The sequence below is a fragment of the Nannobrachium achirus genome (assembly GCF_963921795.1).
Source record: "Nannobrachium achirus genome assembly, chromosome: 8".
Lineage (NCBI taxonomy): Eukaryota > Metazoa > Chordata > Actinopteri > Myctophiformes > Myctophidae > Nannobrachium > Nannobrachium achirus.
The window spans coordinates 12276547-12296428 of record NC_137817.1 but is presented as its reverse complement, the minus strand read 5'-3'; the positions used below and the strand labels follow the sequence as shown (position 1 = coordinate 12296428).

The 19882-nt window shown below is 42.7% G+C and overlaps 1 protein-coding gene across 1 annotated transcript; it reads left to right on the top strand.

Annotated features, from left to right (window-relative positions):
• Positions 1-1823: 1823 nt before the first annotated feature.
• LOC308289924 (kelch-like protein 21) lies at positions 1824-19211 on the top strand (the record flags this gene model as incomplete). The annotated part of the gene is made up of 12 exons (XM_080731705.1): positions 1824-1913; positions 2269-2285; positions 2400-2487; positions 2926-3123; positions 3899-4033; positions 4574-4765; positions 5428-5571; positions 6955-7117; positions 8029-8175; positions 13179-13346; positions 17686-17893; positions 19016-19211. 12 exons carry the CDS (start codon positions 1824-1826, stop codon positions 19209-19211), a joined length of 1746 nt encoding a protein of 581 aa, XP_080587831.1.
• Between the last annotated feature and the right edge of the window lie 671 nt (positions 19212-19882).

Genomic DNA, 19882 nt, shown 5'->3' with positions numbered 1-19882 from the left:
AGACACAATGAACATTCTTTACGTCCACAAAGTGCTATTTTTTTCTTAACCTTCTGGTTTACTTGGCTGAAGTCTGCAAAAGTAGTTGGCTGACATAAGCCATACATCTACTACATAACAACAAATATCCAAGAAAGGAGCACCGGTCTGCCTAATGTTGTGCAGCCACAAATAAATGATAAAAGCTGTGATAAATGATAATGATAATGTAAAGTATATACATGATTTCATTTGAACATATACTGGTACATCATCAATAATCTTGTTAGCGGGTCCATTTGCTTCCATATTGTACTCTCAGAATAAGTGAGTTGTGATTTGCCTTGATAGGAAGGTGGGTAACTGGAAGAGTGAGCACCTGATAAGTCTGCACATCTCACTGTTAAATTATCTATTTGTTTTCCCCTCCAAAATGTAAAAAAACAAGTAGGTTAGACAGGCTTATAGTCGGTATCAGCCATGAAGCGGGAGTCTGTCCCCATTACAATGTGCTAGACCAGGGGTCTTCAACGTTTTCAGGCCAGGGACCCCTTAGCTGAGAGAGAGATGAAGCAGGGACCCCCTCTACACATTGTATAAATACGTGATGCCGATTTTCCTAGAAAGATAGATTCATAGACTTGTTTGACAGCACTGTCATCAGTCTATGTTGGACCTTTCACTCTGTACTTGGTCTGCTCTTTTTCACCTCTACACCAAACATATCTGCCGAAAATAGCCGATCTACAAGCTCAAAAATAGCAGATCTACAAACTCTCAACAACTTGTGCTGCGAGGCGTTGAGAGCTTGTAGATCTGCTATTTTTGGCTAAAGTTATCCTTAGAATATGGATGCAAGGGTTCAAGTTGTTAATTTGAATCACAAAGACTTGGCGGCCCCCCTGTAGTAACTCTGAGGACCCCTGGACCCCCTGTTGAAGACCCCCTGGGGAATACCAGTCACTTCGCCAAAAATCCAACTCGCCAAATCAACTTGCTAGGACACCTCGCCAATGAGCAGGGTTGTCAACATTGGACTGTCAGTCCAGGAGAATCCAGGAGATTTATTTTTAGGGGGTGCGCGGAACTCCCCAACAGGGGTCTGGTGGTCCTCCCCCCAAAACTTCTTAACAGATACATATTTTCCTGTGTTCTGTTGAATTTTGTGCATGTTTGATACTTTTATCAGGCTTGCTTTACTAGCATGGGTACAATTTCAGCCTTAAAATGCCAAATGTAGGTTTACAAATTTGATGACTGAAGCAAAGTAAGACATCCTTAATAATGACTTCTCATCTGGATCTGGGGGTCCTCCCCCAGAAAATATTTAACATAGTAGATGTAATTGCCTATCATCCTGGAGAATCCAGGAGCATTGACAAGCCTGCCCAATGAACCTGGACAATTTGGCGAGTTGGATTTTTGGCGAAGTGACCGGTTACCCCCCCTGGGACATAGATTGCTGAGGTGGAGCGGCAGCACTACACCTACCATCAGCTCCCCTTAAACTGCAAGACTTGCACCCATACGCTGAGTTGGCGGTGCCCAGGACCGTACACATGACCTTGTGGTCAAAAGCCGAGTGCTCTATACCGACTGAGCTACCCCTGGCACAAATACAACATGAATTGAGTAATTGATATTTCACTGAACCACTGTTTTGGAATATTATGTAACAGTAAGTGTGTGTGTGTGTGTGTGTGTGTGTGTGTGTGTGTGTGTGTGTGTGTGTGTGTGTGTGTGTGTGTGTGTGTGTGTGTGTGTGTGTGTGTGTGTGTGTGTGTGTGTGTGTGTGTGTGTGTGTGTGTGTGTGTGTGCGCTTTACACTACACCCCATCTCAGCCATGGCTGACAACATCCCAGCTGCTGCCTGCGGGAGTGAATCTCCACAGCCTGCCAAGAGAATGAGACTGGACTCTGACGATGATGATGATGTGAGTTTCACTTTTTTAAACTTGTTTGAAAATTCTACTATATATATATATATATATATATATATATATAGGAGATATAGTTGTTGATCTGCTGGGATTATTCACAGACTTCGGACAAGAGCCTTCCATCATAAAAAACACTGAAATGAGGCCTTCACAATTCACTCGCCTTTGGTGCTGTGGACCTCGGACGAATTGACGATTATACTCATCTTTGGCAGTAAATGGTGTTGGAACAACAGAAGTTCAGGAGAGAGAGAAACACACCATGACTCCTCCCCCCTCTTCCACCTACCTGCTCTCACACCACCTAGACATCTACCTAGCTCTATTTATCCTCACTCTAACTTCCCAGAACCCCTCTTGCTTTTCGTATCCCTCCACCACCCCTACACCACCACAGCCCTTTTTCCCCTCTCTCTCTCACTCTACCTTTCTCTCCTCTCCCTATCCCCCTCTCCTCCTCTCTCTTTTTTCTATTCTCAGGTTCCTGCCGGGGGGTTCAGTCCACGTCGCCACTGACGCCGACGGTGCAGACGATTACGCCATACGACCCCTACCCCAAGACTCCAGGGTCTGCGACCCTCCCCGGAACCTACACCCTCCCCAATCCCCTCCTTCCACTACGGACTCATTACTGCTTGATTTCATTATTATCATTGATCGATTCATGATCGTTTACACCATAGATCCATGTCTGCTCATCGATCACCGCTCATTATTTATCTGCCCTTTACTTCATTAAAACCCTTAAACCTTCATGGTGTGTTTCTTGTTAGCTAGTGAATAGAGTTTAGACGTAATTCAAGGATCCCCAAAATGATATGTATTTGACCCCCATATGAAAACGTTTTGTGCCGGGGCAAGGAGACTTGTGAAAATATGACATTTCACATGGTACACAAGGACAGTTTCAAAGCCACCATTATCAGAGCAGCAGCATTATTCACAGATGAATAGCTGTTTATTTGTCAGATTATATCTTCCTCTGCATGTTGCCATTGCACTTCAGGAGGAAAGCAGCAGTGAGTCTCTACTACCCTCAATGGATGCTGTGTTGTTTGTGGAACGCGACCATCCCAACACAGTGTTAGAGGGCCTGAACAGTCTGCGCCTCGACGATACCTTCTGTGACGTGATCCTATGCAGTGAGGGACAGGACTTCCCTTGCCATCGTTGCGTACTGGCCTCCTTCAGCCCTTATTTTAAGGTAAACAGAAACACACAGCATTTATTGACCTGCTGTTGTTAAGGGAATGACTTTCAATTCCTACTTTGGCTCACAGGTGCAGTGAAGATCATTCAGTTGTTGACACAAATATATATATATATATATATATATATATATATATATATATATATATATATATATATATATATATATAAATAAACCGGGGTTCTCAATGTTGGGTCCGGGGACCCCACAGGGGTCCTTGATGAGTTGTAGGTCTGTAACTCAGAGACTGTACAAATGGAACCACCAACATTCTCTCAGTCATGCCTCACAAGTGTGGGGGTGGTCCCCAGTTCAAATATGATTATTTGGGTGGTCGCGGCCTGAAACGTTTGGGAACCCTTGGCTTAAACTGGGGGGTCCTCGAAATTAGCCCTATTCACGACCCGCCCACTCAGCATCCCCCGGGTGCTGAAGTCACGTTTTGAAGGGGAAAATCCTACTATAAGCCTATAGAGTTAACACAGAAATCGCAAATTTAATGCAATTTCCGAATAGTAAAGTATAAAATACGGCTAGCATGATCAAGAACACATGATAGTAAAAGGCACAAAGCATTATAATTTACTTTACCGTTCGAAATAATGATTTGTTGCTATTTCTGTTATAGTTTCCCCTTCTAAATTGATGTCAGCACCCGGGGGATGCTGAGAAATTTGCTGGGTGGGCGGGTCGTGAATAGGGCTAATTAGAAAGGTTTAACTATGAACACCAAGCCAACCGTTCAACTTTTCATTTCAACCTTGCACAGACCATGTTTACATCTGGGATGAAGGAGTCCACCAGTGAAAGGGTGACTATCAGTGGAGTTAAACCTGAGACGATTGATTTGTTGTTGGACTATGCCTACACATCGGAGGTGATCATCTCTACTGCAAATGTACAGGTAAGTACCATCATTAAAGGAGCTATAGTCAACTTTTTCTTGAAAAACGGATGCTAATATAAAAATAATGTTTCGAAAAAATTGAAACACATATATGAAGCTTATTTTTGAGCGGTGGTCACAACGCTCCTATACGTGGCCGTGTGTGTGGGTCTGTCCGTCTGTCTGTCTGTCTGCGTGTCTGTCTGTCTGTCTGTCTGTAGCCTGCAGTAACCTTTTCTGACCACACATGTTAAGGGAGGGGCGCTGTTGTTCAGGCCAGGCCAGACCAGGCACACACACACACACGCGCAGTCGCGCACACACACACACACACACACACACACACACACACACACAGGGGGGAAGGGGGGGGGGGGGGGGGGACCACCGCTCAGTTCACACGGGTGTGATTTTTTATAAAATATTTTCGAAACATTATTTTCATTTTAGCATCCGTTTTTCAAGAAAAAGTTGACTATAGCTCCTTTAAACCTTATTCATTGTCTCAGTAGTTTGTTCAACATAACTGAATTTTGTTCATTTGGTCTCTCTCTATAGGCCCTGCTGGCAGCGTCAAACTTGTGGGACATCACGGCTGTTCGAGAGGCCTGCTGTGTCTACATGGAGCGTCACTTGGACACAAACAACTGTGTGGGGATTTACTGCTTCGCTGACGCTCACTCCTGTGAAAAGTTGGAGGAACACAGCATGGATTACATCTTGGAACACTTCAGTGTCGTCTACCAGAAGGTCAGTGATTGAGGGATCATAATATAGTCTGTGTGTCTGTGGTTGGCTTTATCTCCTATAACTTTGTTTTATTACCATCGTTCAACCTTTTCACCACCACAACTCACCCAGACCTGGGTTAAAACCTTCAGTCATTGGTCAGTGATTAATATTATATTATACAACAGGATAGTTTCGACAAAGCAATCTGATTGTTTATAATAGCTCTCTACCCGTGCGAATAATGAGCACACAGGTCTCATCAAACAAAGATATCAGCTGTGCTGGTCACGAAAGAGCTGAAGCACTCCCTCTCCCAACACTATGCTAGTATTAGAATTATACTGGACAAACCATCTATCGCCAATGAGCACTGCAGAGGAGTTTGAAGTGTGGGAACTTAATATATCAGCTAATCCAGTGGTTCCCAACCTTTTGTTCCTTGGACCACCCATTATTAAGTCTGACACAAGCTGAGACACCCCCTCCACACACACACACACACACACACACACACACACACACACACACTTGCGTGCACAAACTCTGATTTTTTATTTATATTCAGCCCTAACTGTACATACTACCATAACTACAATAACCTCTCGGTTGTTTTCCTATTTATGAATTCTTACGAGTATTTGAACTGAACACTGAGCTTATCGATGTATTTCTAACCCTAGGAAGAGTTCCTCTCTCTGCCTATGGAAAGACTGACAAAGATTCTTTCCAGTGACCATCTCAACGTGCCCAAGGAGGACATGGTGTTTGAGGCAGCCATGTTATGGTTAGACAAGGATCCTACCCGCAGGCAGACCTTTGAAAAGGTCAGTTATCTCTTATAAAGGTCCCTGCAGACCAAATTGTTTGCAATGGTCTTTGAAGACATTATACCCATACCCAACACCATACCTGCCAACGCTGGTCAATGCTAACCTGTTGAATTATAACCTACTCTGACCAACGGACAGTCTCACCTATGAGTTCTGGGTTTGGTTAAATATTCTCATTCTGCAGTGAATTGACTAAAAACTAAAAGTTTTCTTAACAGTTTCACAGCCACGTGGAGCCACTTAATATTAAAATCGTACTATATCGGACTTCCTAGGGGGGGAGGGGCAGCCAATCGTCTTTTCCCGTACTTTCCCGTATTTACCGAAATAAATGATTTTCATCCGAAAATCGGCGATCGTCTAACCTTCCCTAGTCACCACTCGTGCATTGATAGCTCATGGCTGGTCTGACATGAAGCAGAAGTGACGTCAGCTCCTTTCCTTCTCCAAGGCACCTTCCAGCCATCTGTTTGCTGTCTGTACACTAGTGCTTGTACCGCAGCCATGCTGGGGGCTATGCTAGCGAAAATTTTCAGTTCTGCTCTTGAGTCACACATGGATTATTTGAGGGGACATTTACGTGAACGGATCGCGCACGTGAAACGCACGGGGACATGATGCGTTAGCCGAATCTCCCACTCTAAGCCAATGCAGATTGAGAACTTCACTGGGATCTGGGGTGAGTACAACAACAGCGATCGCGGAATGGTAATGGGGGATGAAGACCACGTGATATAGCGCTGGATGTCTGGTAAAATGAATGCGGTTCAGATCATAATATAATAATAGAAATTTCACGGCTAATCTACCAACAACCATTCTATTTCGGACGGCAAAGGGTTAATACTCTTGGGCCTTTTATCTTCTCTATGACCATTACCTAGTTTTTCATTTGACTCAAATACATTTACTTAAGTACTGTACTTAAGTACACTTTTGAGTTGTTTGTACTTTACTTGAGTAATTCCAATTTCCAATACTTTAACTTCTACTCCAATACATCTCAGATCCAAATATTGTACTTTTACTCCACTACATTTATTTGAGTACTTTAGTTACTAGTTACTTTGTAGATTGTTATTATTATTACAAAACATTCAGTAACCACTTCAGCTCTTTATACATTTCGGCCATTTGATAGATAATATTTTCAAAATATGTGTACACAATTGATAACTTGAAATGGAACATTCTGCATAATGAGTACTTTTACTTTTGATACATCAGGTACATTTTGATGCCAATACTTTTGTACTTTTACTCAAGTAAATCTTGAATTTCGGACTTGCAGTATTGATACTTTTACTTAGTTTAAAGATTTGAGTACTTTTTCCACCCCTACCTTTAGCCTAACGAGGGTTCTATGTGCTCTGTAAGGTGCTGGAGCAGATCCGTCTGCCTCTCATCAGCCCATCCTACCTCCACACTGTGAATGAGTCTCTGGACACGCTGAAGGAATACAAGGGCTGCCAGAGGTTCATCTCAGCGGCCACGACCCGGGGCGAGCCCTGTGGTACCACACGCCCAGGCAGGAGAACAGGTACCCTGCCTCACACAAAATGAAACTATATCTGTCTGTACAGAAACATCCCTTGCTCTAAAAATAAGGGTTTAGTTTGCTTTATTTATTATTATTATTATTATTGCATCATGATTTATTATTTAGATTTTACAAACTGATTTTTGATGAAATCAAAATGTAAAGATTATATCGGTGACTGCTAATTTGGGCTATCAGAACATTTGGGGCGTTATAGCTGAATGGTTGGTCCGCCTCGGGAACCAGAGCCCCTGGTTGTCCCTGGTTCGATTCCAGGCCAGGGTAGCAATGTCGATGTGTGTCCCTGAGCAAGACTCTTAACCCCTAATTGCTCACATGCTCCTTCTGGGCAGCGAATCATGGGTTGGGCAGAAAATACGTAATTTCCCTCGTGGGACGAAATATAGGTATAGGTATATATTATTATTATATGATTTCAGCTGACGACTGTGTAACCTGGTGCTGTGTTTTTTCTATTTTTATTAATAACCACTTCATCCCCTTATCTTACTACTAGTACTAATAAGTGAAAATACCAGATCTACAACGTAGATAAATATCACACTGCGATGGGTAGTGAGCTTGTAGATCTATTTTTATTATTTTTTGGAACTAGATACCATATTCTCAACTCTCCATCACTATACATAACAACTCCAAAGCAGTACTAGGACTAGTGTTTTTTATTTTGGTACAAGCTGCTTCAGCTTATCTAAGCCCTGCAGGCTCCTGCAGACTTCTGGCACCTCTTGGCACACTGGAGTAAGAGCCTCATTATATGGTGGTATGATTGCTACAGGCCTGGAAATGGAGAAAAAAATACTTGTGTGGTAACCCTGATTTGGTTTCTCCTTTAACTCTTAAATGTATTATGTCTCACCCGCCCTCTCCCTCTCCCCTGCTTGTTGAAGTGATCGTGACGATGGGAGTATGTCGTCATAAAACATACTCTGACAAAATGGAGAGCTTTGATCTCCAGACCAAGCAGTGGAAGACTCTGAGACTTCTGCCAGAAGTAGGGTGGAATAAAATTAAAAATTATTCTGTGGTGTCATCAGGTGAGTAGAGGGCCTGTCACTATTATTACATGATCGCCTTTTTATTCATTCAATATTTATTTATTCTCGAAATTACAGCTGAGTCGTTAGACTCATTTTCAGTGTCGTCGAGCAGTACATTAGACAGTACATAATCGTTATTTTAAAAAGCAAGTTTGGATGTATATAATACAATTATTAAATAAGTAATGAATTGGGATTCTAGTTTGTCTATTTTCACTATATTTCAAATGTACAGTATGTATTATTGTAATTTGGAGTCCAAAGAGTCCCTTTCTAGAAATGTAGAGTAAAAAGTATATTTCTATTCTAATAGTAGCAGATTGGAATTTTGCAAATGTTTTTTAATCCATACTTATTACTCAACCTCTGTAGCAGTTAGAAACTAAATTCCCAAACTATTTAATAGCTTACACCAGGGGTCCTCAATAGGCGGACCGCGGTCCATGTCCGGACCGCGAGGCACCGCCGACCGGACCCAGGACGAATTATAGTAAAAAAAAAAAAAAACATCTCCACGTTTTTGTTTCCACTTCTCGTATTCATTCACTTTCATTGCATGCGCTGAGTGTGAGAGAGAGAGAGAGAGACAACGACGCGCTGATTGGCTGATGCCGGGCAACAAAGTATTATGGGCTGTCATGTCTTTGACAAGGATGCGCTGATAGGCTGTTGCTACAGACCGCGGAAGTTTTCAGAGCAGCAGCAACAGCAGTAGCCTCAGCCATAGAGTTATAATAAGAAGCTTCAGCCACCAACAATGCATGCAACTAGTTATAAATCAGTGGGGTTTCATTCACGCAAAACATCATCAACGTGAATACGTTTGCAGGATTGTAATCTTATCTCCAGAGTTTGTTGCGACGTGCCACGGCCCGACGGCCCGTGACGGCTGCCTCTCTTTCTGCATGGATGTTGTTCTCCCATGGTTCTCCCCACCGGGGGAAATGGATGTGCTGTGTGGCAGCGCGCCACATCCAGTTGGGGTTACCGTGCGGCACTTAACGTGCGTCGATACAACGATGCGACGCTGCGCAGCCGTCCGCGTTCAGTGTGTGCTCCGGGTGCTCCCCTGTCTCTGACGCGCGACACCTTGTTTTCATATCGATATTCACGTTGCGACACAAGCATAAATTATTCGAAGATTATCCCAGTTTGTTAAAAGAAACCAGAGCACTAGCGCAAAATATCTCTGCTCCATTGAACATTCTGTTCTCCCTGCTTTAATGGGTTGTTTCTCTTCAATCAAGTAAGGCCCCCAAATGATTTTGGAGAAGTCCCCAGCCCAGATGACAGTGAAGTCATAATTTAAGGACCCTTTTGATAAAGAAAGAAACGGGAAAAGACCATTACTGCATGAAGCCCCATGGTGGGCGAGGTTATTACTGTATCAACAAACTACTACTAAAAATAAAAAAAACACATCAGCCATTGTAAAAAAATAAGAAAGGGATCCCTAATTTTGTAAGATGAACAATAATGAGGGCAAGTGGCCATGACTGAGGGCAAGTAGAACATGACCTGTACTTTCCAGACGGACAAGTGCCTCTGAGACCATGGTGTCAACCCCTGGTTGGTACTTTTTTGTATCTTAGTCTACTATTTAAGATTGACCGACATAATAAAAATAAGCAAATATAAATATATAAAAAAATAAAAAATAAAAAAAAAATATATATATATATATATATATATATATATATATATATATATATTAATTGTTTTATTTTTTCCCCGGACCCGGGCCTGTTTCAAAGAAATATTTGTGGACCTTCAAGATTTGTATTTGAGGACCCCTGGCTTACACCTTTGACTTTCATAGAAAAAAAATCTGAAAAACTTAAAATATCTTTTCAAACATTACTGTACTACATACTGTACATACTCAACTGTAATACACAAATGCACCGGCCTGAGGAGGTAATACATTTAATGTGTACCCGTCCAGAATGGGTTGAATACAGTACTCAAGTAAATTTACTTTACTTCCCACCAGAGCAGGAATTTCATGGAGGCCATGAAGGCCATGGCCTTGTGCCCCTCAAACCAATGGCATGACCTGAGGCCACAGTGGCCTTAATGCCCCAGCTGACTGTACCACTTTGTCCTCTGTCTCTTTCTTGTCAATATGTAGACAGTAGACACCGGTGTCTCTTTCTTGTCATGTAGACACCAGTGTTTTTTTGTTGAGATTCTGAAATCTTAACTCCCGAGTCCCAATCTTTAAACCAATCAAGTGACTTTGATTGGTGCAGGGCTGAGCATGGATTGTAAATTCCATCATGTATCTATTTCACTGCAGGTTAGGTTATCATCCCTAACCCTTAAATTCAACAAATTCTTTCAATGGACTAAAATCTTGTTTTATTTGATGGCCTTCCTGCCCTGGCATTTGGCCTTTGTGCCCTAAAAATGGACGACACCAAAAGCCAAGTGGCCTTGCCCCTAAAATGACGAAATTCTGCTTCCCACCATTGCCAGTAATGGATCCTACTGATTCATTTTCACTTCAAATTCAGTTCAGTGACAAGTGAGCCATCACAATAATATAGATCTATGCTCTCAAGTTGTGTATACATAATATTAAAATGATTTAAAATGTATTTCTTTGACAATCATCAAGGCATAACTGGTTTTAATTCTGCTCTTCTCCCACCATAGGCTCTACTGTGTATTTGAGAGAGAAGTCAGAGATGAAGTCAGAGATGTGGCGCTATGACGTTACCCGTAACTCATGGTTGGAGGTGGCTCCCATGAATGAACAATACTCAAGTAAAGGTGGTTGCACACTGCTGCGTTTTTCGTTGCGAAATGCGTTTTTCAGGGCAAGGAGAGAGAGAGAGATAGAGAGAGCAGGGGACAGAGTGGTGCGCGAAACGGGCGGCAGTGTGCAAACGTGACTGACATAACGTGAGGTTGATTTTTTTATTTGCGTGCTCCGAAATTCACTCCGATATTCGGCCCGAAAAACGCAGCAGTGTGCAACCAGCTTAAGATAAAAAATTAAATAAAATCTATGGCATTTAATTTAAAGTCGTATACTGTTTGAAACCTTTTCAATTCAGCAAAAGTTTGTCAGGTGCTACTCTTTAATGTCATTTGCTAATCAATAACTAGTAAGACGAAGTGATGTATATCGGACCAGTTACCCATATATGGACATATATGGAGATCCATGTATGGAGATATTCTGTGAGAGCCCAAACATGCTTACTCAGTCATTTGTTATTTGAAAGTTGTTATGTGAAAGTCCTATGATGTCTATGACATCTGACATCATACCCTTTTATTCCCATACATTCCCATACATGGAGATCCCTGTCTGTAGAACCAGCAAATTAAAAAAGAAAAAGAGTTGTAGGCTACAGAAGTAAGTAGGATAGTGGTGAAAACCTCGCATTACGGCTCGGCCGGGAATGGGTTGCTATTACTTTTCTTTCCGATCCGCATTACCATGGTGACGTAATTCGCAAAAAAGACGCCCAAAAACCCCATTGACTTTGAATGGGGGAAAGCACAAAACAGATATGGACTTTAAACAGCTATACTCCAGTTTGAAGCATGGTACCGTTTCGAAACTTGGTGTTTGTACTTAGACGGCCAATAGGGACGAGCTTCAATTGCTAAGCTCTGCCCCCTCTGTTTTCCTATTGGATGGGCTTTAAACAGCCATAACTCCAGCTCGCAGCATGGCACCGTCTCGAAATGATCTGTATTTGCATAAGCCCCACCCCTCTGTCTTCCTATTGGCTGGGCTTTAAACAGCATAACTCCAGTTCGCAGCATGGTACTGTCTCGAAACTTGGTGTGTGTACTTAGATGGCCAATAGGGACGAACTCCAATTGCTTAAGCCCCGCTGTCTTCCTATTGGCTGGGCTTTAAAAATCCATAACTCCAGTTCGCAACATGGTACTGGGCGCGTTCGGAAATGCGCACTCAACGCACTGGTGTGCCATGTTGTCGTTCGTTTATTCGGTGCACTTGGTGCGTTGTCGTTCGGAAATCCAGTGCGCGGCGCACTGGTGTGTTGAGTGCACGCACTCACCAACCCTACTCAGAAGATGGGGTTAGGCGGTGTGGTGCGGTGGTTCGGTGTTCTGATTGGTTGGTTTTCATAGCCATGTCTCGAACGCTTCTCAGCTGTGAAGAATGGAGGAAATTACCGCAAAATGCAGCATTTGCAGCTTAATTGGTCGTTTGGCCTTGATAGTTTAACACACATTAACGTGTAAACTAACAGCAGGTATGCCAATGCTATGAATTACATCTCCTTTCAATGTCAATGTTATGTTAGCATACTTAGCAACTGCTGCTTTTCAGAAAGTTTGCCTTCAGAGTTCAGAGTGAAAAAGCACACAGCTCCCTGTTAAAACTGGTCGTTCGTAAATAAGCCACACTGAACGCACTCTCCAACGTCACGCCCACTGCACTCACTACACCGAGCACACACTCGGTGCGGGTTTCCGAACGCACCCACTGTCTCGAAACTTGGTGTGTGAACAGATAGCTAGATACCTCATCCGCCGCTGCAGTTCATTGGCACGACTGGTAAAACAGGAATGGCGGAAGTGCAGTGTTAGGTTAAACCCAGTATAAAACCGTATTATGGAACAATATTTATATAAAATATATATTTTTAAAAGCATGGTGTGGCCCCTTTAAGCCCCCCCCCCCCTCTGTATTCCTATTGGCTGGGCTTTAAACGGCCATAACTCCACTTCCCAACATGTTACTGGTCTCAAACTCGCTAATGCTAAAAATGCTAATGCTAAAAATTCTAATGCTATAATGCTAATGACGTTGTTAATGTTAATGCTACACAAGGTTGCACACACTTAGCGAGCTGCAGTCACACTTAAAATTTCGTAGAAATGTTCTTTTCTAGAATTGAATTATATATATATATATATATTTTCCCTACACATTTTGTCCAAAAAAATAAAATAAAAATGTTTTACATTATGTAGTGATGTGTTCTTTTCCTCTGCACAACCCCACATAGGACTGGTGATGCTGGACGGCTATGTGTATGCACTGCATGGCTGGAAGGACTCCATGGAGCGCTACGATCCCAGCACCAACACCTGGCAGCTCATCAAATGTGTCGGGTTGTCAGCCCATTCCCAAACGGATCCTGTGGTCACGCTGGATGGACTGCTCTATTTTATTGGTATGGAACAGGTTTGCACGTCAGCCATTTCAGTCTGCTGAAGAGTAATCAGGTTTCAATTTACTGGAGGGGGGATTCCATGCTTCTGCTTTTAATACCCCTCAACGGGGGCTTAAAGGAATAGTTCACCCTTCAAGTTATAGTTTACTTACCCGGTGATGTTGTTTAGTCATGGATATGTTTTGTTTGTTGCACATTGCTTGTTTTTTTTTTTTTTTTCTTGTTTTTTTTTTCGGAGCGAATTTCAGAGCACATAAATGAAAAAATAGACCTCACGTTATGTCAATCACATTTGCAAACTGCCGCCTGTTATTTCGTGAATTTTCGTCCGTATTATTATTTGTTTATTTTCGGACCAGGTCATTTTTTTTCTTCTCCTGAATTGCGCAGCTGTCGCTGGGTCCCTGCTTTCTCTCTCTCTCAGCTAAGGGGTCTTTTGTGTGAAAATCATTTTTGCGGATTTCGGGTTGTGGCGTACACACCACCCTGAATCCTTTTTAGGGGAAGCACGCACATGGACATAACCTGACTTTCGCCAGATGGTGACAGCATTGCGTTGCATTGCTTACCATCTGGGCTCGCTCCGGCAGAACCGATGTAAGGGGCGGGCCATTTTTTCAAATTCTATAGCAGGTGATTGGATATGGCCGTCTCTCTGTCACAGTCTGGGAGTGCCAACTCCAACCACTCATATTGGCCTGTCTGCATGACGTTGCACCCAGAATCTGCCTCCTGGGTTTCCACGTGGTCTGCAATCAGACTCTATTGGCTCAGAGCCGCTCAGAGCCCGCCCATAGCTGCCGCTGATTGGTCCGGCCCGGGACTTTACGAGTGTTATCAACTCTGCCGGACCGAGCCCAGATGGTAAAGCAATGCAACGCAATGCTGCCACCATCTGGCGAAAGTCAGGTTAACATGGACATGCATCGATGTAAAACAACCCTTAACATAGGAACGAGCTTAAATTAGCAATACAACACTGGCAATGCACGTTCTTTGCTAGTGTAAGAGCCGGTTTAGCTTCCGTTCGGGTGCCTTATAAGTAAAAATGTGTGGTGATATTTCTGGAAAGTTGACAACGGACTATTATATAAGCAGCGTTTTGGAGTTAATGGACAGATTTTCCATATTGCTTTGCTATTGTTAAATTATGTTTTTATGTCTATCCATGGCTGAAGTGTGTGTGTGTGTGTGTGTGTGTGTGTGTGTGTGTGTGTGTGTGTGTGTGTGTGTGTGTGTGTGTGTGTGTGTGTGTGTGTGTGTGTGTGTGTGTGTGTGTGTGTGTGTGTGTGTGTGTGTGTGTGTGTGTGTGTGTGTGTGTGTGTGTGTGTGCGTGCGTGCGCACCGCGCGCGTCTGTCCTGGGCCATAGGCAGCCCTCCAAGTCCTCAGGTGGGCAACTACAATCCTGGAACATCTGAATGGACAGAAGTCTCTCCTATGCATATTCCTCGTTATAAAGCAGCTGCCTGCACTCTAAATGGAAAGATCTACCTCATAGGTATCATATCTGTTCTTAAAGATCTACCTCATAGGTATCATACCTGTTCTTAAAGATAGTTCTACCACTTTTTCGAGTCACATGTTCAAATACTGGATTCTGATTGGCTAAATTCCGGAGGTTATGAGAGGACAACTGCCGCAAAGTTGTGTGGGGACTTGTCCGAGATCAATGCGCCTCAGTGTACATCCGGGGACTTCAGGAGGTAGTCGGAACACCTTTCCCCCAACCAACAAATGAAGGTCGCAGCGGTCCTATGTTTACTAACGTGCGTACTATCGTCGCCGATTTATTTGGATCCAATGCAATCCGCCAACTTTAAAGCCCCTTTTCTCTGAACCTATGCCTTTCTGGAAGCGAACAGCCTCTATTTACGGCCGGAACGGTGCTTTTAACTGACGTTAGCTTAGCTGTAAGCTAGACGCATGGATTAGTATGGAGTTGGCGCCATCTGTTGGTGAGTAGAAGATGTTGTTGGTGGAACTATCTGCTGTCTCGCGGAAGTTTTATAGGCAATAATGATTGTAACTTAAGATCCTTGCAAGTTACAACTATGTGTTTTCTTTCATGTATAAGGGAAAAAGTGGTAGAAAAGCTATTTACCACTCGGGGTCGGACATTATGCTCTCATAATGTCCTGAGTGAGGGTGTTATCGGACTCGGCTGCGCCTCGTCCGATAACACCCTCACTGCGGACATTATGAGAGCATAATGTCCTCTCACTCGGGGTAAATTGCTTACATAACATACCTGTTCTTAAACCAAATTAAATTGCCAAAATATTGGCATAAACATATTCTGGCAGTAACCAAACATGAGAGTACTCATAAGTCATTATGCAGAATGTCACAATCATCTTATTGGGATGGGATATGGATATGGATATGGTCATCACATTAATGTTCAATTAACTGATAAATTATGTAATGGTTTAGGTTGAGCTATTCAGCAGCAGTCATTTTAATAATATTGTATTAATCTAATTCTGCAAAGTAATTATATCCACAAGTTTCCTATGTCCCATGAGGGAGCGTTTTGCTGTTTCCATGTGTCATGATGACAACCTAACCCTTACCCTAACTCTTCTGCCCTCACCACACGTCTGCGTATGTGGCTATGCAGCAAGCTAAACAATCTTCATAAATAAAGGAGCCAAGACAGGAGCTGAGCTTGACAATCTTTATAGAAGCTGTGAAACTGTAAAAGAAACAGCATATGTAAAAGTAGCCGATCTACAAGTTTACACAATGTACATAAACATTAAACATATGAATTCAATAATTATTTCTTAAGCAATAAAGCTGATATTCTTTACATTTCTAGCAATAACAAACAGACATGAACAGCAGTAAGTACAAAACCAAACTGTAGCATCAGTTATCACAGGCAAGCAAAACCAATGTAGGTATGGATCTGTAGTCAGTACTCTAGATGTAACAAAATCACAATATACCAAAAAGCATGGTAGTAATAAAGTATACATGTTCCTCAAATCCCTATAAATGTAACTAAACAGACTTCAAACATATTAACTTACAAACTTTGCTTCACAAAGGGCATGAAGGAGACAGGAGAAACATCAAACTGTTCTCAAACTGAGCTGAAATGACTGCAAAGCTGCTCATAATCACTTGATTTATTCACAGTACTTGAGTAAATGCAGGGGCGCTGGAACTCCCAAATCCCAAGGGGAGCTGAGCTTGGAGGAGTTCATTCACAAAAATTCACGTTTTTTATCCGGTTTTGGGTTATTTTTATTACGGTTTCGGGTCCACACAACGGTGTAACAAGGAGCTGTATAGTTACTAGTTAGTTTAGCACACAGTGCAACACACAGCACGCACGCGCACACACACTCACGCACACACTACAAAATCGGGTATTATTATTATTATTATTATTATTTCTACAGTTTTTTATTCCCCAACAGTGTTGGTTTGCAATAGAGGATGACATTTGACAGGAATTCCCGTGGGTCCCGTGGGATTCCCGCAGGACAGGAGTCAAATTTGTATTAATGCCAGGATCGGGACGGGACAGGAATGAAAATCAACAGGAGTGGGCCGGAGCGGGAATCATCCCAGACCAGTTCATCAAATCGCAGAAATAAATTGCACAGGAAAGTTAGGTATTTGAACTGCGAACATTATAAAACTATACATTATATAATAATAAACATGATATCAAATACAATATGGATCAAAATAGAAAAACATCTGCGCGATTATATTTTATTTATTTTTTTCCGGGAGAGGGAAGTGAACGGGAGTGATTTTGACCAGGAGCGGGATGGGACCAGGAGTCATTGTACAGGAGTGGGACAGGACGGGATTTATTTTTTTACTCTGGCCCAGGATTGGGATGGGACAGGATTTTTTCTGCGGGAGTGGGACGGGACAGGAGTGAAAATCCACTCCCTTGTCATCCTCTAGTTTGCAACAATGAGCCTACAGACAGTTTCTAGTTCTCAAATAAATAGACTTTGGTGTGCCATTAAAGCGGGATTTATTTTAAAACAACATTTAAACTCGACTTCCCTTCTGACCGGAGATGGCAAGGTGACCATGTGATTAGGTGACCATGTGATAATCAAACACCTTTTTTCAACATATTTTATTCCTCAAAGTCAAATACATTATTGTTTTAATATAGCTCTCTCTCTCTGTGTGTGTATGTAGGCCTATATAAAAAAAAGGTCCCTCAGCACCCCACTTCCAGCGCCCCTGAGCAAATGTGTTAAGTGACTTTTGACTATCGCTCTCAGTTCCATAATGGACAAACTTCAACTTCAATAGAGCCCACTGACAGTCACTATCTGTTCGATCTTGTTGATAAAATAGGTGGTGCAAATATGAAAGACGATGATGAGGGCTGGAGTCCATACTACGAGGCGATAAACACGGTGGAATGCTACAACCCCAAGACAGACCAGTGGAGCATCTGTTCCCCCATGAAAGAGCCACGCTTTGAGCATAGTGTGGTGGTGGCAGATGGAAAGATCTGTGTTCTAGGAGGGCTGAACGGTTACTGGAAATGGCACTCTTACAAGTAAGACACTACTAAAGGCCTGTCACCATCATCATTAGAGCTTGGTCGGTATCGACATTTTGTTATCGCGGTTATCGTCTTCCCATTACCGACGGTATTGCAGTAATTACCGCACCCCGTATCTATTAATTATTCCTATCATCTGCCCAAAATTCGCCACTCCACAGCCCGACTGCACCAGTTATACATCCCCGTACAGCACAGCGGGTCTGGTTTCAAAAGGAGCAGATCTACAAGCTCACAACACGTCGCATCCGCGACACGTTCTGAGCTTGTAGATCTGTGGAATGTCGGTTACTATAGTAACGTGGCTACTGGGACTTTTCAGACACAGTACGCTGTGTTTGATTTGAACAAAGTCAACAAACCAGATGAGAGACCTGTAGATAGATCGTGCACTGTGATTCTGCAAACTCACGTCTCAAATCGCATTGATTGAGTGGTGATATAAACATATAGACAGGTTTTAGTTACCAGACTTGACACAAAAGGTTGTAAAATCGCCGACGGGTGGAAAAAGTAAAAGCTAGTGTCTAGCGCTAGTTTCATTTTCGGTTTTAGTCTTCGCGCTCCGCCCGACGCCCGTATGAATAAAAAAGAAACTGCCACAAGGTACTGTATGTATAAACATACCTGTGTTGTGTGGTTTATCGAGAAAGTTTAACGCTGCTGCAGCCTGTAGTAGCAGCAGACTCTCTAACTCTCCGTGTCCATAGCGTTATAAGAATTGTCCGTGTCACGGCACGAGTTTCCAAACATGTGGTATGCGGCCCAGAGCCGAGTGGCATGGAGCGCATGCGGTCCTTGCTTTTCCCCTGTTTTAAAACTCGCTCGTTCTCAATAAAAAATAGACAATTTTTTGTCTTTTTTGACCACGGTAAGGACCCTGACACCGCGGTACGGCGGTATGGCGGTTACCGCCCCCAGCCCTAATATCGTGTCATTTGATGATTAATAGTCAATAGGCCTACAAATAAATGCGATTAAAGATTGTCTTTTTGACATTGAACATTGGAATGTGTAAATAAAATGTATGAACATTCTAAAATAATTGCGATTATGTATTAATTGTGACTTGTCCACAGACATTTCTCTCATGGCTATTGGTCTCTCTTTGTGCAGGTATCCCAACAGCATTGAGCTATACTGTGAAGAGACAGATTCGTGGGAAACCGTGGGACAGTTGCCCAAGCCCAATTCTCGCCACCGTGCTCGCCACACTGAGTACCCTCTCAACTGTGTGTCTTTCAGGCTGAGGGATGACTTCCCATGGTTAGCTGAGGATGATGATTATGATTCTGATGATTATCATTGGTAGTGGAAATAAAATGTCCTCGTATTCCATGAGCCCTGACATCCCTGGCACCACTGAATGAACACTACTAGTACTATGGTTGAGTCCCTCAGGGCTCAGGTCTTTTCTGTTATTGTCAATTCACCCTTTGTTAGCCTCCTGGTTGGTCCTTGACTGACCAACCAACAGGCTCTATCTGCCTTGTCCCGCCCTGGTTCCGCCTTTTTTATGTTGAATTAGCTAAAACCTAGTTTTTGGAGATATAAAAACATTTAAAAACATGCTGATTCACTATGCTGCCACTTAGCAGCTCCAATTGACTGAAACAAAGTTTGAAATGAGAATTGAGCACACAGAATAACTATATGAAGCAACTGAATTAACATGGCAGTGGATGGAATGTCCCACTGAATGTCCCTCCAAGTCAAAGCAACCAATGGGTGTGGAGAGGGGCAGGACAATGGGCGGGACTTGACAAAGGGTGAATTCTATTTCCAGTGAAAGCTGCATACCCACAATACAGATGCTGGGGTTTAAGTTGTTAACTTAATATTTCTTCATGTTTCACTGTAAATGACAGTATGTTGCACATTACAGTATATTCTGTTTATTGACTGTACATAATAGCCTATATGATCCGTCTTTCTGTAAAGTCACTTTTTGAATTGAGTGGATCAAAATATTGTTTGGAATGA